This window comes from Anguilla anguilla, chromosome 4 (genome assembly GCF_013347855.1).
Source record: "Anguilla anguilla isolate fAngAng1 chromosome 4, fAngAng1.pri, whole genome shotgun sequence".
Taxonomy (NCBI): domain Eukaryota; kingdom Metazoa; phylum Chordata; class Actinopteri; order Anguilliformes; family Anguillidae; genus Anguilla; species Anguilla anguilla.
The window spans coordinates 67260488-67279443 of NC_049204.1; the positions used below are offsets into that span (position 1 = coordinate 67260488).

General features: G+C 48.5%; 2 protein-coding genes across 2 annotated transcripts in view; one reads left to right on the forward strand and one right to left on the reverse strand.

Annotated features, from left to right (window-relative positions):
- LOC118225964 (tripartite motif-containing protein 16-like) overlaps positions 1-18956 on the reverse strand; it is an 890716-nt gene that overhangs the window by 552978 nt on the left and 318782 nt on the right. The window lies entirely within an intron of this gene.
- nek1 (NIMA-related kinase 1) overlaps positions 5838-18956 on the forward strand; it is a 26875-nt gene continuing 13756 nt past the window's right edge. Inside the window, exons 1-18 of the mRNA XM_035413194.1 lie at positions 5838-5956; positions 7513-7645; positions 7980-8076; positions 8356-8453; positions 8550-8633; positions 9082-9149; positions 9293-9379; positions 10714-10768; positions 11223-11423; positions 11808-11880; positions 12374-12504; positions 13024-13086; positions 13485-13544; positions 13945-13992; positions 14287-14370; positions 16641-16858; positions 17104-17250; positions 17717-17819. Coding sequence (XP_035269085.1) covers positions 7529-7645; positions 7980-8076; positions 8356-8453; positions 8550-8633; positions 9082-9149; positions 9293-9379; positions 10714-10768; positions 11223-11423; positions 11808-11880; positions 12374-12504; positions 13024-13086; positions 13485-13544; positions 13945-13992; positions 14287-14370; positions 16641-16858; positions 17104-17250; positions 17717-17819 — 1734 coding nt within the window. The 5' untranslated portion in view covers positions 5838-5956; positions 7513-7528. The remainder of the gene's footprint in view (positions 5957-7512; positions 7646-7979; positions 8077-8355; positions 8454-8549; positions 8634-9081; positions 9150-9292; positions 9380-10713; positions 10769-11222; positions 11424-11807; positions 11881-12373; positions 12505-13023; positions 13087-13484; positions 13545-13944; positions 13993-14286; positions 14371-16640; positions 16859-17103; positions 17251-17716; positions 17820-18956) is intronic.

Sequence of the window (18956 nt, forward strand, 5' to 3'; positions counted from 1 at the left end):
AACAGTCATTCAGTGTAGAGTATGAGAATAGTCAGAGTACAGCCCAAGGTAAGTTGTTGCTCAATATTATAGTGTCAAAAGACGTTACTTTACATTACATTGTTGATTGTGTTCTTTCTCTAAAATAAGCTACTGGTGGATTATCTTCAAAGATAAATAAGCACTAGATGTGCTCCTAGCAATAATTTAGTTTCATATGGAACTTGGGAATTTGGAGAGTGAAAATGAAATTTTGGGACCACTAGTCACCATAGATGTCCCCAAATACACCAGAATTGGAAAAATGAACGACAGACACTCTATATAATAAAAAACAATCTTGGCTATATAACTAGGATTCTATAACTTAAATAATTGTTTTCAAAAAATGTATATACCCGTTGAATAAATATGAATATGGAAATGTCCTGTTCTGTCCTGTGATCAGAGTTAATAGTGCTGGTTTTAAAACCAGTGTTACTTCTGGCACTTTGGTGAATCAGACTATTGATAAAAAACTTAATTAAAAACTTGTTGGGTAATGTCCGCTATGGAGAGCTGGTGGGGGCTCATATGGGGAGCTGGTGGGGGCTCATATGGAGAGCTGGTGGGGGCTTATTTGGAGAGCTGCTGGGGCCTTATTTGTAGAGCTGCTGGGTGGCTCATTCGGTTAAGGCACCACGCCGTGGTGCATGGATGAGCCCCACGGTCTCAGATCGAATCCAGACCAGGTCAGTGCCGACTGTGGCCCGGAAGTCTGTAGGGTGACCTGCAATTGCCAGTTAAGAAAATAACTAAAATATCAGCTACACCTAAAACTTATTATCAAATGAATTCTCCAATCCGACATAACGCTACCGCAACAGAGTCTACGACCCTTGCAAAACATGTGAATTTCATGATGTGTCCCTTTGAAAAAAGCGCATTTAGGTCTCATTATTCCCTTTGATTTAGAATGGAGTAATTTTGAATCTTCCTCATGCTCTCACATCTATTGACAAATCAACCTTTCACTAGTGACATCACTGAGATAAACATGGATAATCACCTGTACAATACTGTATCTCTGGTCCTGTGAACACTTTATGTGCCATAGATCTAATTTACTGACTAATCCAACACATCACATCAGATTACTGTAGTCTGAATGTAACGGATGTGGATCAGATTTGTGGCATGACACACATCTGGCGGTAGTTTGTGTAGAATGCCACTGGTATCAGATCTGAATGTAAATGCTCCTGTGTGTCTTCTCCTGTCAGCCTTCTACTGACAAAAATAATGATAGACATTATGTTCTATGAATCAAACTATTTTATATTTACTTTATTCCTGAATGATCGGTCATTTAAATGCATTTAATTTGTAAAAATGGAATTTCATTTCACCAGGAAATACAATATAAAGATTATCTTTAGGAGCTCATCTTTCTTGTGAACTCTCTCTACAGCGGATGACGTCGGTAATCCACAGCCCAGGACCAGAGAGGAATTCTTAAATTGTGAGTCTGTAATTAAACATAAATTAACCAAAATAAGCAATGTGAGAATACGAGGTAATATGAAGAAAATATTATTCATAGTATTTTCTATATTCAGGACAGACTTGCTTTTGGGGGGGGGGGGAGGGGGCACCTGGGACTTGCTGTATCTGCAGAGAAACTGGGAGGGTGTGCCAGGATGTCAAGCAGGTGTTACTACCGCCTGACTCGGCAGAACCGGCGCCAGCAGAGCACCGAAGAGGGGGGAGTTTGAAACACCGAAGAGGGGGGCGTTTGAAACAACGAAGAGGGGGAGTTTGAAACACCGAAGAGGGGGAGTTTGAAACACCGAAAAGGGGGAGTTTGAAACAGCCGAAGAGGGGAAGTTTGAAACACCGAAGAGGGGGAGTTTGAAACATCGAAGAGGGGGAGTTTGAAACACCGAAGAGGGGAAGTTTGAAACACCGAAGAGGGGGGAGTTTGAAACACCGAAGAGGGGGTGTTTGAAACACCGAAGAGGGGGCATTGATGTAAGGCAAAGTATCCCCAGCTAGAAAAACATACGCAACCCAACTGTGGCCCAGAACCCGCGTTTCGGAATGTTTTGTTGGGCCGGAAACAAACATGTTGCTACTACAACAAACCAAAACTATTTGTGAGCTACTTACAAATGGCAGAGTATTAAATAATCTTAATATGAGAATATATTACTACATAAAATAAAAAGCAAAATACATCTTCAAACACTCGGCTCATCGATAGGCGATGTAGCCTGTCTTTCAATGGCTGGGGTAGCCACCACCACAAATACAAATGATACGTCTTAGATACACCAATTCAGCAGTTTTACCGTGATTACAGACAAGTTACAATGACACCACCACTAAGTAATTCATTGTGTCTGCTTTACTAGTATAACGCTCATTGCGACCCGTTGATTAACAGATGCATATTAATACACGCTAGGTTATAATACCGGTGGCACAAACAATAACAATACAAATTAAAGCCACAAGCAGCGTTGGGAGGGGTCCAAGAATTGGCACTATTGCACCCCCTATGGAGCGATTTTCAAATGGTTTTATATTCCCATGGATTGCATGTGAAAGTTGCGTATGAAAGGTCCTCCTCTGACTCTGTTCTGTGAGCTTAGCTGTAGTCTGTGGTGTGAAAATAAGCAGCTGGTGACACCACGTGTTTCGGAGGAGAACCTTGGGTGTCCAAAGTTACTCTCCCAAATCAACAGTGGGGTTCACAGCATGAGCATGGCTGCAGATGATTGGCCGTTCCAAACTGGGGTGGGAATTAGACACGCTAGGTCCCCATTGAGCTTCAAATGTATTTTAAAAACAAATAGAAATAACATGAGAAAGGAGTAAAACATGAAATTTAAATCTTTATAAAACATATTATTATGATTACTGAGCTCTCTTCTCTCCTTCTGCTCTCTCAGATTACTGTCAGCTCACTCTGGACCCCGACATTGCACACAGATTCCTTTCCCTGTCTGAGGACAACAGGGAGGTGACTTATATGGGTGACACCCAGATAGATCATGATCTTGATAATATAGAGAGATTTGACCGCAAAATTCAAGTGCTGTGCAGAGAGGGTCTGACTGACCGCCATTACTGGGAGGTTAAGTGGAAAGGGGATAGGGTTTGTATAGCAGTGTCATATAAAGAGATCCTCAAGAAAGGAGATGATGATGGCTGTCGTCTGGGAGGTAATGACAAGTCCTGGAGTTTGCGCTTATCTAACCCCGAACACTCTTTCTGGCAAAAGGGTAAAGGCAGGAAAGTCCGTGCTCTCGACTACTCCAGAATAGGAGTGTACCTGGATTACGAGGCAGAAATTCTGTCCTTCTACAGTGTCTCTGATGATATGCAGATGACCATCCTGCACAGAGAGCGGGTCAAATTCAATACTGAGCCCCTCTATCCTGCGTTTGGGTTTTCCAGTTACAGATCCTCTGTAAAACTGTGTGATCCGAATGAGGAAGATAGTGAAGGGAAGATCAGCTCTAAAGAGGGAGAAACAAATGCAACAGAAAATGCATTAAATGAAACAATGAAATGAATGAATCAAATACATAGGGGCCGGCTAAGTGCTGTAGAGTTTGAAACGGCCCAAAATTTTCAGCCCAACCCTACATGACCCCGCCTACTTTTCAGCCCACCCCTACATGACCCCGCCTTCTTTTCAGCCCAACCATACATGACCCCGCCTTCTTTTCAGCCCAAACCTACATGACCCCGCCTTCTTTTCAGCCCAACCCTACATGACCCCGCCTACTTTTCAGCCCAACCCTACATGACCCCGCCTACTTTTCAGCCCAACCCTACATGACCCCGCCTACTTTTCAGCCCAACCCTACATGACCCCGCCTTCTTTTCAGCCCAACCCTACATGACCCCGCCTACTTTTCAGCCCAACCCTACATGACCCCGCCTACTTTTTAGCCCAACCCTACATGACCCCGCCTACTTTTCAGCCCAACCCTACATGACCCCGCCTACTTTTCAGCCCAACCCTACATGACCCCGCCTTCTTTTCAACCCAACCCCACATGACCCCGCCTACTTTTCAGCCCAACCCTACATGGCACATGTCTGTTTTTTTTTTTACAAAGAGTGCCTATTTTTAAAAATATCTGATTTTGCTGTTATTGTGGTTTTGAGTTTTAGATAAATGTATTCATGTTTATTAGTTTAAAAATGGGTAATTCCTTATTTGTCTTGATGTTGAAATTTTGTTTCATATTTTGTTAATTTTTGTCATAGATGATTTTTCTTAATGGACTTTTACCTTTTAAAGGAATGTGTTTTAGTCATTTTGGAAATTTAAAACCAATAAAGACTAGTCTAATGCTTGCATTCCAATATTACAGTCAGCTCCATAATGTTTGGGGCAAAGACTTAATTTTTATTTAGTTGGCTCTGTACTCCAGAACTTTAGATTTGTAATCAGGGTATTCACGTGTGGTTAAACTGCAGATTCTCAGCTTTTATTTAAGGGTATTTTATGCATTTTGGTTTCACCATGCCACACATTACCGTGTGTGGGATATGTCAGAGCATCATGGTAATGGCGTTTATATGGAAGTGCTGCTGTAAAATCATTAAGACTCTTTGGGTTTCATGGCTGTTGTTGTTTTGCATTATACTGGGTTGTGTTGGGTTCTACATGCTGTGATTGTTTACAAGAAGAATAAAATAAAATAAACAAATGGTTGTGGTAGCACTCCATGTGACAATTTGTGGTTATTGCTGTCTGTTGATTGCCTGTTAACAGCCTTATATGATGCATTTTAAAAGAAATTGTTCACTTTCTAGAGTTCATTTTTACATAACTTCAGTTCTAGTGATTATAAATGAACGTTCTGTGCCTTCTTGGTGATGTCACACTGTCCTCCTGAGACTAGGAAGAGGAGGAAAGCAAGGCTGTCCCAGACCGACAGGTCTCTGACCCACCAGGCCTCTCTCTGTGCTGTGAGGCCCAGCGGTGGGGATGTGTGACATCAGATCCTCTCGGGAGATAGTGGATTTGCAACGCTCAGATAAAATCTGTTTTTACGCTGTACTTTATACACATTTTAAATCATTGTTCACATAAACCTGTATGGGAAAATGAACTGTGGAGCGCTGGAGCTGGAACTTGCGGGGAAACTGATGATGTGATGGCATTTCCTCTGTATAAGGTAAAGGAGACTGACAAACTTTTCGCTGCTGAATTACTGGGGCTGCTGACCATAATGTGGACAACAGCGACCTCTTGTGCTCATGAAGAGAAATACACGACAACGCAGAAGATAAAATAATGATAATTCTCCATAGAAAGGACGAATGTTTCTGTCCATTGGGAGCCATGAGGGTTTAAAGTGATAATTCAATTTTTTTTAAAAATATATTTTATATTTTATTTTATTATTCAGTTTTAGTGTATGTTTCTGATGACTCTGACAGCTTTTATGTGTGATGAAGTACATTTTCATGAAACTCATTCAGGCTAACTGGTAACCCAGATTATAACGATAATTCGGAAAATAAATTGGGTGATAAAAATAGCAAGATTTAAAACACCATCTGTATAATGTAAATAAATTTGGGTAAACAAGTTTCTTAGTTGCCATGCGAGAACACGTGGTCATTTTAATTTCAGTTTAATAATCTACATAACTGTTATAATAGCCTAAATGATGAGTAAAATCATCGTTAACTTCAGTCTGAAACGTACTGTTAAAACAAGGCGTTCTTTGTGTACATGCCGGGAACGGTTGCTAGGGTGAAGCATCATCGCGCATCAAATCCGCAGTCTTACGGCCTATAATACTTATTGACAGCTGTTTAAACCTCTTGTTGTGCGATTCTGCTAAGATCCAAAGCAAATTGACCAATGAAATGTGACAAGGTGGGCGGAACTTCCGCTGAAAACGCTTGAGAGTGCGGGGACGACTGAAGCGGTATGCTGCTGCAGCGGTGAGCATCTAGTACGCTCGTAAGTCAAACTTCTCCGTCATTTTATGTTTTTAAAAACCATAACATGGCCATCCCCCCGGACACACGGAAGCGACTTGCAGTACAAGTCATCAGATCTGGCTCGGCTGTTGTCAGTTCTATAGTGACACAGATAACTATACTGAGCTCCTTAAATTCGGCGTAACGTTCTGAATAGCATTAGCCACCCGTTGACTTCGCAGGCCGTATCTTGGAGCATCTCTCCGTCTCCGGTCGCTTCAAACTGCGGTTCTGTGAAGCGGCCGGAATTGACGGATTGTTGGCTGTATTAGCTTGCGACATTCTGAGATATTCTCTAATAGATACCGATGAATGTGCATTTACGTGGCTAGCACGGCCAGGCTAACGGTAATTACATGTCAGCAATGTTAGAATACAAGTGTATGATAACTTGGCTAATGACAGACGGCCAGCTAGCTAACTATCCGTGGTTATGACTACCTTCATATAACGCCAGACTACTGTACAAGTTATTTAATATTTAAGATGCTTATTTTCTGTGACTTTCGGTGTTGTTTCGGTCGTTTTTTTTTAACTGCGCTACTTTTAATTTAGCTAGCTACTAAGGCTGATGAACAAGAAAGCCAGTATGATATTTATTTCTGGTACATGTAACAGTAGTTGCGATAATAACTTTGACTCAAAAGCTAGCTCTGCATGGACGGAACGTGCCATTCTCTCTGCAAAGTAACTGTAGCCGGGTTGCTACATTGTCGGAATTGCATTTGATTGTCCGGGGCTGGATGGCTGCTCTCTCTAATGCAGTTAGGATGACAGCCGGCTAATGCACCGGTGCCCTGGCATCAGTGGAGTTAATCGGGAATTGCTGAACGGATTAAGTAATTATATATATTTCACTGCATTAAAAGCCTGCCGTCTCTGCCCAAGAGGACAGTTGCTTCCCCCTGTCAGTAAATTATGCTCCAGATGAGCTCACAATTGTGAAAAATGGGGGAAATCACAGAAATGGTTAAAATCGAATAAAGTCACTGTGCTGCCAAAAAAAAAAAGCCAAAATCATGGAATCTGTGACCCCCGCGTTCTGTGACAAACACCCAGGTGTAGCCACCATTCACTCACAGACGTGACTGAGCTGAAGTGTTTCTCTGTGAATAGCAGCCTTACCATTGGCTTCCACTGTCACGTGACAGCTCCACCCAATGTGGTGTCACCAGGCCCAGTTTGCAGTCACTAGGTGTTGGTGATGTGTGGCAGTATAGTGTTCTTTGTGTGCAGTGTGCTTTTGAGTAAGCAGTGTGTAGTGTGTCTGTATTTAGTGCACCTGTATGTAATGTGTGTAATATGCCCGTGTGTGGCGTGTTCATGCAGTGTTATTGGCATGCTCGTGTGGCGTGAGGATAACTTGTCAATGACGTGTCGTTGTGCCATGTTGGTGTGGCATGCTGATGGCGTGTTGTGCCATGTTGGTGTGGCGTGTTAATGGCGTTGTTGTGCCATGTTGGTGTGGCGTGCTGATGGCGTTGTTGTGTCATGTTGGTGTGATGTGCTGATGGCGTGTACACCTGCTCTCTGCAGCCCAGCATGTGGAAACATGGATAAATACAGCAGGATCAACAAGATCGGAGAAGGCTCCTTCGGGAAGGCCATCCTCGTCAAGTCCAAGGAAGATGGGAAGCAGTACGTCATCAAGGAGATCGGCATCTCACGGGTGAGCCAATCACAGGCCTTACTTTTAATGAGTGAGCCAATCACAGGCATTCCCAATGATCAGTTGGCAGTTATGCTAAAGGTCAACATCACTTCTCTCTGCCAGTTAATCTGCTGCCCAAAAGAGTTTCCAGGAAGTCTTTTGTGTGTGCGGGGGAAGATTTTGACTGCTACACCGCTGTGTTCCTGTTATATTCTTCCTTCCCAGCAGTCCTCTGGAGCTAGTGTGGAGTAACACTGCATCACTCATGTCGTTTTGTATTTGTGTTTATCCTTATTCAAATGGTTTTATTGCCCAGTGTCTGGTGGCCTAACTGCCTTCTGTGTGCCTTCAGATGTCCAGCAAGGAGCGGGAAGAGTCCCGCAAGGAGGTGGCTGTGCTGGGGAACATGAGCCACCCCAACATCGTTCGGTACAGGGAATCCTTCGAGGGTGAGAAGCCCAGACTGTGTCCTGAACCTGGGCCTTACTAGACCCATCACTCCCCTGTGTGTGTGTGTGTGTGTGCGTGAGAGTGTGTGTGTGTGTGTGACTGTGTGCATGAGAGTGTGTATGCGTGTGACTGTGTGTGTGTGTGTGTGTGTGTGTGTGTGTGTGAGAGTGTGTATGCGTGTGACTGTGTGTGTGTGTGTGTGTGTGTGTGTGTGTGTGTGTGTGTGAGAGTGTCTCTGGTATCTCTGGTAACGCTGCAGTAAGCGCTGTCCTTCACAGAGAGCGGCTGTCTGTACATAGTGATGGATTACTGTGAGGGCGGAGACCTCTTCCGCCGCATCAACGCACAGAAAGGTGTGCTCTTCCCTGAAGACCAGGTAAGGCCCAGGCCAAACCCGCCCCCCCACGGACACGCGCAGCACTCTCTGTCCCCTCCCTGAAACGGCTGTCCCCTGTGCCCCCCCCCCACTCAGATCCTGGACTGGTTTGTGCAGATCTGCTTGGCTCTGAAGCACGTCCACGACCGCAAGATTCTGCACAGGGATATCAAATCCCAGGTACGGCTAACGCACACGGAAACCGTCTGGAGACACGCCCAGCAACCACCTGGAGACTGCACGGCCCCCCCGGAGCTCATTAAAGACCCCCTCCTGCCTGTCTGCCTGTCTGCCTGCCTGCCTGCCTGCCTGCCTGCCTGCCTGTCTGCCTGTCTGTCTGCCTGTCTGCCTGCCTGCCTGTCTGCCTGTCTGTCTGCCTGTCTGTCTGCCTGCCTGCCTGCCTGCCTGTCTGCCTGCCTGTCTGCCTGTCTGCCTGTCTGCCTGCCTGTCTGTCTGTCTGTCTGTCTGTCTGTCTGTCTGCCTGTCTGCCTGCCTGCCTGTCTGCCTGTCTGTCTGTCTGTCTGTCTGTCTGCCTGCCTGTCTGCCTGCCTGTCTGCCTGTCTGCCTGTCTGCCTGACTGCCTGACTGTCTGCCTGTCTGCCTGACTGTCTGACCGTCTGTCTTTCAGAACATATTTCTGACCAAAGATGGGACTGTGCAGCTGGGAGACTTTGGGATTGCCAGGGTTCTCAACAGGTAAGTTTTGATTTATTTTAGGTGCTCTGTTTTCTTTTTATTCACTATGGAGCGTTCAGTGTGGCGTTTATATAACCCAAGCGTTCCAGGCTGGGTGTGAAGCAGAGGATGCTCATTAACGAGGCCTTCCTCTCCCCACACAGCACAGTGGAGCTGGCCAGGACCTGCATCGGCACCCCTTACTACCTGTCCCCCGAGATCTGTGAAAATAAGCCCTACAACAACAAAAGGTACCAGACCAACCACCGCTTACATTACACATTACATTACAGGCATTTAGCAGACGCTCTTATCCAGAGCAACTTACACAACTTTTTACATAGCATTTTACATTGTATCCATTTATACAGCTGGATATATACTGAAGCAATTTCGGTTAAGTACCTTGCTCAAGGGTACAACGGCAGTGCCCTACCCGGGAATCGAACCTGCGACCTTTCGGTTACAAGCCCAGTTCCTTACCCACTGTGCTACACTCCGTCCTATAATTCCTGTGAATGATGGCCATTTTTTACCCATAATTCCTGTGGATGATGGCCAGTTTGTACCCATAATTCCTGTGAATGATGGGCAGTTTTTGCTCACCCAGTTAGAACCCTTCTGGGCCTATACAGTTCTACACTGCGCGTATGAGCCTTGTGAATCCCCAGGTAGTTTTGCCTGCTTGTTTTTCCGTGATGTGTATGTGTCTTGAGTTTGATTGATTGATAGTGTAGATAAGCTATAAGGAGCACCTGTTGCTTGCACTCTCTCTCTCTCTCTCTCTTTTCTGTTCTTTCTCTCACTCTCCCCTCTCATGCCTGCCCACTCTCGGTGTTGCTGACTAAGCGCAGGTGCATTGTGGGTAATTGGATGATGTGATGTGTTGTGCTGTTGAGGGGCTGTGCTGAAGCAGGAAGCCTTGGTTAGGGTTAGGTTTGGTTGATGTTTCTGCTCTGATTTGTTTGAGTGAATTAATCTGTCCCTCCCTGCACATGACCTTTAACCCCCCTCCTTTCTGCACTCCCGCTGCCAGAGAGCGCCGTCTCCATGGCGACCGCCCCATACCGCCAGCCCCTCTTAATTAGTTTACCTTAACGAGCGCGCCCGATCGCTGCTGCCCACCAAGCAGCTCCTTCCTGTTTAAAACCCTCCTGTCTCATCTGATCTGTTCACTGATCTGAGGTCAGTCTCCCTCTCTCGAGCCAGCTGTAACATGGCTTTATCACTCCTTAGCAGCTAGCTGCAGCTTCCCAGCTAATAGAGCTATGAGTGTGTTAGCATTTCATCCAATAAGGGGTCGACCGGAAATGACCGGAAGAGGAAGGCAACTGTTATCGCAGCCCACAGCCACTCTTCTTCTGTGGTGACTGAGACATTGGGAAGGCTTTCTGCAGTGTATTTTGGCCCATGGGAGTAACTTTTCGTCGTGCCTGGTTCTAGGGCATGCCGTGCTACTCATTGGCTAGTGTCGACTCTTCCCTGTTCCTTTTTGGCCAGTGGTGACACTTACCTATTCCTCATTGGTGGATGTGGCCTCCCCTCTGTTTCTCATTGGTTGGTGTGTTTGTCTGTCTCTCCCCAGTGATATCTGGGCCTTGGGTTGTGTCCTGTATGAGATGTGCACGCTTAAGCATGCAGTAAGTATCCCTGTGTGCTCCTCTCCTTGAGTGTGTGAGTGTGTGTGCGTGTGTGTGTGTGAGTATGTGTGTGTGTGTGTGTGTGTCTGTGTGAGTGTGTGTGTATGCGTGTGTGTGTGTGTGTGTGTGTGTGTGTGTCTGTGTGAGTGTGTGAGTATGTGTGTGTGAGTGTGTATGTGTGAGTGTGTGAGTATGTGTGTGTGTGTGTGTGTGTGAGTGTGTGAGTATGTGTGTGTGAGTGTGTATGTGTGAGTGTGTGAGTATGTGTGTGTGAGTGTGTATGTGTGAGTGTGTGTGCTCCTCTCCTTGTGTGTGTGTGTGTGTGTGTCTGTGTGAGTGTGTGTGTATGCGTGTGTGTGTGTGTGTGTGTGTATTGTGTGAATGTGTGTGTACGTGTGTATTGTGTGAATGTGTGTGTGTGTGTGTGAGTGACCCGTAGCCTGTGTTGTGTCAGTTTGAGGCAGGTAACATGAAGAACCTGGTGCTGAAGATAATTCGGGGGTCGTACCCCCCCGTGCCCCAGCAGTACTCCCCAGATCTGCGGGGCCTGCTGGGGCTGCTCTTCAAACGCAGCCCCAGAGAGAGGCCCTCCGTCAGCACCGTCCTGCACAGAGCCTTCCTGTCCCGCAGGATACACAGGTTCCTCACCCCACAGGTAACACACCTGCATACAGGTATACCTCACACACAACCCGCAGGATACACAGGTTCCTCACCCCACAGGTAACACACCTGCATACAGGTATACCTCACACACAACCCGCAGGATACACAGGTTCCTCACCCCACAGGTAACACACCTGCATACAGGTATACCTCACACACAACCCGCAGGATACACAGGTTCCTCACCCCACAGGTAACACACCTGTATACAGGGATACCTCACACACAACTGTCTGCAGGGGTACCACACACACTCCTGTGTGCAGATTTACCTCACACCTGTGTGCAGATTTACCTCACACCTGTGTGCAGATTTACCTCACTCCTGTGTGTCGGGCTCTGAGTGATAGAGCTGTGATCCTCCGTCTTTCAGCTCATCGCTCAGGAATTCAGCCCCACCGTCCTGCACCAGCTGCAGCTCAGCTCTCAGCCACAGGCTAAGCCAGGTAACCTAGCAACCAGCAGCACGCACGCACACAGACACACACACCCTCGCACACACGCACGCACACTCTTTCACACACACACACCCTCACACACACACACACACACACACTCTCTCACACACACACACCCTCACACACACACATTCACACACCCTCACACACACACCCTCGCGCACACACGCACGCACACTCTTTCACAAACACACACCCTCACACACACTCTCACACACACACACACACACACACACACACTCACACACCCTCACACACACACTCTCTCACGCACACACACACTCTCACACACACACACACACACACACTCACACACCCTCACACACACACACACACACACACACACACTCACACACACACACACACACACACTCACACACACACTCTCTCACGCACACACACACTCTCTCACACACACACACACACACACACACACACTCACACACACACACACACACTCACATGTTCTCTCTGTCTGTAGCTAAGCGCCCTGCGGCTGGCCCCGCCCCTGTAGCTCCCGCCCAGAAGATCACCAGACCGGCCGCTAAGTATGGAGTGCCTTTAGCCGCCCGCAAGCCTTCGGACCGGAGACCGCAGGTCCGCCACAGACCGGTCAGTACCTGCGCACTGGGCAGGTGTGCTGACCACGCCCACATGTGTGTGTGTCTGACCACGCCCACATGTGTGTGCCTGACCACGCCCACCTGTGTGTGCTGACCACGCCCACGTGTGTGTGCTGACCACGCCCACCTGTGTGTGCCTGACCACGCCCACGTGTGTGTGCGCTGACCACGCCCACGTGTGTGTGTGCCTGACCACGCCCACCTGTGTGTGCTGACCACGCCCACGTGTGTGTGCTGACCACGCCCACCTGTGTGTGCCTGACCACGCCCACGTGTGTGTGCGCTGACCACGCCCACCTGTGTGTGCCTGACCACGCCCACATATGTGTGTGTCTGACCACGCCCACATGTGTGTGTGCTGACCACGCCCACCTGTGTGTGCCTGACCACACCCACGTGTGTGTGCTGACCACACAACGTAAAACTTTTAAGAATTAAAAAAAAGAATCCCTTTCGCCCCGCCCACATGCCCCGCCCTGTTGCTCTAAGTGTCTGATGTTTCACCCAGGCCCCCTTGCCAGCCCCTCAGAGGACACTGAGTCAAGCGGAGGAGGAGAGGAGGAAGTGCGAGGTACAGACACCGCCCCCCCTGCCCCGCCCCCCCTTTTCCACCTGCTTCCCCCCCAACCCCCATCCCCAGCACTGGCCTAATAACCTCCTGACACCTCTCTCTTCCTCCTCCTCCTTTTTTCCGATAGGCTGTACTAATGTTCCTCTGCTTAGTACCCTCCACCCACCCCACTCTCCTTTGTCTGGCCAATCAGAGCACAACCTGCACACTGTGGGTGTGGCCTCAGAATCTTCCTCCTTCCAGAGTTCTAATCTAATACTTTCAATCCTTTGCTTTTTATGTCTGTGTGTGTGTGTGTGTGTGTGTGCATGCCTGTGTGTGCATGCATGTGTGTGTGCGTGCGTGTGTGTGTGTGCGCGTGCGTGTGTCTTTGTGTGTGCTTGGTATTTTTACTGTAGGAGAACGTTCGGAAGAAACGTATGGAGCCGATGGAGAAAGACCGAAAACAAAGAGAGCAAGTGAGAGATGCACACACACACGCACACACACACACATACACACACATGCTATCTGTGAGGATGCAGAGCTCTTATGCAGTGTTCTGACGCAGTGTTCTGACCCAGTGTTCTGACCCAGTGTTCTGACGCAGTGTTCTGACGCAGTGTTCTAACGCAGTGTTTTAATGCAGTGTTCTAACGCAGAGTTCTAATGCAGTGTTCTAACACAGTGTTCTGACACAGAGTTCTAACCCAGTGTTCTAACCCAGTGTTCTAACGCAGTGTTCTGATGCAGTGTTCTGACGCAGTGTTCTGACGCAGTGTTTTAACACAGTGTTCTGACGCAGAGTTCTAACGCAGTGTTCTAACGCAGTGTTCTAATGCAGTGTTCTAACGCAGTGTTCCTCTGTCTGGTGTTCAGGCCCTCCTGCTGAAGGCCAGCCAGATGAAGCGATTTGAGCGGGAGAAGGTAACCAGCAAACGCTCTAGGAGTATTACTGTATAAATAGTATTAATACGTAATATGAATGTGTTAATGTATTAATAATTTATTATTTGTATATTATTGCTTAATTACTGTATATAACATCTGTATTATGCATAGTATTCTGATAACATATAATGAATAGTGTGAAAATACGTAATTTATGGTAATGTATGTATTAGGTGTATTTGAAATGTGTGAGCAATACGTCATTTGATTTCATCTCTGTAGTGCAGCTATGTATGATCTCTGACCTCTGACCTCTGACCTGTCCTGCAGCTGAATCGGATCAATCGGGCACGAGAGCAGGGCTGGCGGCATGTCCTGAGCTCTAGCGGGGGAGGGGGCAGTCCTGAGAGGAAGGTGAGCCCTAATCCCACAGCCCTAATCCCACAGCCCTAATCCCAGAGCTGTAGTCCCAGAGCCCTAATCCCAGAGCCCTAATCCCAGAGCCCTAATCCCACAGCTCTAATCCCACAGCCCTAATCCCAGAGCCCTAATCCCACAGCCCTAATCCCAGAGCCCTAATCCCACAGCCCTAATCCCAGAGCTCTAATCCCACAGCCCTAATCCCACAGCTCTAATCCCAGAGCCCTAATCCCACAGCCCTAATCCCAGAGCCCTAATCCCACAGCCCTAATCCCAGAGCCCTAATCCCACAGCCCTAATCCCAGAGCCCTAATCCCACAGCCCTAATCCCACAGCTCTAATCCCAGAGCCCTAATCCCAGAGCTCTAATCCCACAGCCCTAATCCCACAGCCCTAATCCCAGAGCTCTAATCCCAGAGCTCTAATCCCACAGCCCTAATCCCACAGCCCTAATCCCACAGCCCTAATCCCACAGCTCTAATCCCACAGCCCTAATCCCACAGCCCTAATCCCAGAGCTCTAATCCCACAGCCCTAATCCCACAGCCCTAATCCCACAGCCCTAATCCCAGAGCTCTAATCCCACAGCCCTAATCCCAGAGCCCTAATCCCACAGCCCTAATCCCACAGCTCTAATCCCACAGCCCTAATCCCAGAGCCCTAATCCCAGAGCCCTAATCCCACAGCTCTAATCCCAGAGCCCTAATCCCACAGCCCTAATCCCACAGCCCTAATCCCAGAGCCCTAATCCCAGAGCTCTAATCCCAGAGCCCTAATCCCACAGCTCTAATCCCACAGCTCTAATCCCAGAGCCCTAATCCCAGAGCTCTAATCCCACAGCCCTAATCCCAGAGCTCTAATCCCAGAGCTCTAATCCCACAGCCCTAATCCCACAGCCCTAATCCCACAGCCCTAATCCCACAGCTCTAATCCCACAGCCCTAATCCCACAGCCCTAATCCCAGAGCTCTAATCCCACAGCCCTAATCCCACAGCCCTAATCCCACAGCCCTAATCCCAGAGCTCTAATCCCACAGCCCTAATCCCAGAGCCCTAATCCCACAGCCCTAATCCCACAGCTCTAATCCCACAGCCCTAATCCCAGAGCCCTAATCCCAGAGCCCTAATCCCACAGCTCTAATCCCAGAGCCCTAATCCCACAGCCCTAATCCCACAGCCCTAATCCCAGAGCCCTAATCCCAGAGCTCTAATCCCAGAGCCCTAATCCCACAGCTCTAATCCCACAGCTCTAATCCCAGAGCCCTAATCCCAGAGCTCTAATCCCAGAGCCCTAATCCCACAGCTCTAATCCCACAGCTCTAATCCCACAGCCCTAATCCCACAGCCCTAATCCCAGAGCCCTAATCCCACAGCTCTAATCCCACAGCCCTAATCCCAGAGCCCTAATCCCAGAGCTCTAATCCCACAGCCCTAATCCCACAGCCCTAATCCCACAGCCCTAATCCCAGAGCTCTAATCCCAGAGCTCTAATCCCACAGCCCTAATCCCAGAGCTCTAATCCCACAGCCCTAATCCCACAGCCCTAATCTCACAGCTCTAATCCCAGAGCTCTAATCCCAGAGCTCTAATCCCACAGCTCTAATCCCACAGCTCTAATCCCACAGCCCTAATCCCAGAGCCCTAATCCCACAGCCCTAATCCCACAGCCCTAATCCCAGAGCTCTAATCCCAGAGCCCTAATCCCACAGCTCTAATCCCAGAGCCCTAATCCCACAGCCCTAATCCCACAGCCCTAATCCCAGAGCTCTAATCCCAGAGCCCTAATCCCACAGCTCTAATCCCACAGCTCTAATCCCACAGCCCTAATCCCAGAGCCCTAATCCCACAGCCCTAATCCCACAGCCCTAATCCCACAGCCCTAATCCCAGAGCCCTAATCCCACAGCCCTAATCCCACAGCCCTAATCCCAGAGCCCTAATCCCAGAGCTCTAATCCCAGAGCCCTAATCCCACAGCTCTAATCCCACAGCCCTAATCCCAGAGCCCTAATCCCACAGCTCTAATCCCACAGCCCTAATCCCAGAGCTCTAATCCCACAGCTCTAATCCCACAGCCCTAATCTCCCTAATTGCTTTTCCTCGATTGCAACAGTTATAGAAATACGAAGATATAAAAACAAAAACAGTATAAAAATGTCTAAAATATAAAATAGAGCTGAGTAGGTTGATAAGAGTGGAGGACAGTTCTTTGACTGTAAACACAGGACCACAGCTTAGTGTGCCTTTAAGGTCTCTTTTGGCTTTCAGTTTTTTGGAGGTGGTGGTGGGGTGGGTGTAGCCCCTGTCCCAGTGGTGGGCGTGGTCCCTGTCCCAGGGCCAGGTGTGGCCCCTGTACCAGCAGTAGGTGCGGCCCCTGTCCCTGACTCAAACAAAAGCCAGCTGGAGAATCAGCCTCCCACCCCAGAGCAGAGCCCCAAACTACAGCCCAAAGAGGCGGGCAGGACCGGCATGGAGACCCCCAGCAGGTCAGCCAGTGTGTGTGTGTGCCTGTGTGTGTGTGTGCCTGTGTGTGTGTGTGCATGTGTGTGTGTGTGTGTGTGTGTATGTATGTTTGTGTGTGCGCGTGCGTGTGTATGTATGTTTGTGTGCGCGTGTGCATGCATGTGCGTGTGTGTGTATTCATGATTGTGCATATGTGTGTGTTTACTGCAGTCCATTGTGGCAGGTACAGGAAGTCACAGGTTTGGGACATTTCTCTTTTGTGTTAAAGGGGTGTGCCAGCAGCTGCCGGACCTGTCATGTGCAATGGCCCCAACCGTCTCCCTGCCAACGGCCCCTCCCACCTCCCCAACCACGACGCTGTCAAGCGAGAGCTACGCAGACTGGAGCTAGTTACCAGGCATGCTAATGCCAACAAGTGAGTCCACATGAAAAAAAGCACTAATGCTAGCAGGTGAGTTGAAGAGGACACTTAAAAATGCTAATGCTAGCATGTGAGTCCACGGACCATAAAAAGGGCTAATGCTAACCATTGAGTCCACAGGCCATAAAAACTGCTAACGCTAGCAGGTGAGTCCACAGGGCATTGAAAGGCACTAATGCTAACCATTAAGTCCATAGGCCATAAAAACAGCTAATGCTAGCATGAGAGCCCACAGGGCACTAAAAAGTGCTAATGGTAGCAGGTGAGTTCATTGGACAGTAAAATGCTACGGAATATGTCACCAAACGTTGTAACCATGTAGGTCACAAAACCCACTAAACTATGAGGCTAGCCCTGCGGATCACTGTCCAGGTCCGTAACTGCTGGTGCTGCAGCGCTTGTATCGGCGCTGCATTGTGCTGAGTGTTGTGCTCTCTGCCGCCCCCTGTGGCCGCCGCAGGCAGCGTGGGATGGCAGCCGCCGAGAGGGCCCGGCAGGTGGAGGAGTTCTGGCAGCGCAAGAGAGAGGCCATGCTGAACAAGGCACGTGCCGAAGGCCAGCTGGTACGCTCCCCTCTTCCTCATCCTCATCCTCATCCTCCCCCCTCCCGTTGTTCGGGCTTCCCTTCAGAGACGAAGGCTGCAATGGCGACGGTCTGGGCGGTCTGGTGCACTGTTGCGCTTTGATTGACAGGCGCGGTGTGAATGAGGCTGAGCTCCACAGGAAGTTAGGGTAGGGCTGGCTGATGCAGTGCAGCGGTAATTACGGTCATGCCACCAGGGGGCGTACCAGGGACAGAATACTGCTGTGTCACCAGGGCAGTCCTATGGGACCTGCTCACCCAGCACATGAAGGGGCAGAAGTGACGTTTTTTGGGGCCGCCATCTTGTGGAGCCCCTGGGTTCTAAATGTGAAGCATCACGGTAAACGCAGAGCAGTGATGTGAACCACTGAGCAGCATGGGGGCGTGGTTAGGGTTAGGGCTAGGGTTAGGGTTAGAGTTAGGGTTAGAGTGAGGGTTAGGGTTAGAGTTAGGGTTGGGGTTGGGGTTGGGGTTGGGGTTAGGGTTAGGGTTAGGGTTAGGTTAGGGTTGGGGTGAGGGTTAGGGTTGGGTAAGGGCTAGGGTTAGGGTTGGGTTAGGGTGAGGGTTAGGGCTAGGGTTAGGGTGAGGGTTATGTCAATGCTAGGTGCTCCTGTGCTTGTAGATTTGTGCATTGTGCAAACAAGGGACCTCATTCACGAAACGTGTACGATCACAATTGATTGTAAACTGTGTGTAAGAACATTTCAGCATTCATCTTTTTTCTTTTTTTTTGTTCATGGTTGCTTCACTGTGATAATCACATGAACAGGATTGTGCCTAAAATTTACAAACAGTCATCATTCATCATCTCATACATCTGGGATGTGCACAAAAACAAAGGTCTGCACATTACAGGCATTTTTGGCAGACGCTCTTATCCAGAGCCACATGTGTAATGAATCCCATATTCGTTTTTTGTATGAACATTTTTAGTGTAGTGTGTCACTGCTGCAGTGCGTAAGGGTAGTGTGTCACTGCTGCAGTGCGTAAAGGTGGTGTGTCACTGCTGCAGTGTGTAAAGGTAGTGTGTCACTGCTGCAGTGCGTAAAGGTGGTGTGTCACTGCTGCAGTGTGTAAAGGTAGTGTGTCACTGCTGCAGTGCATAAAGGTGGTGTGT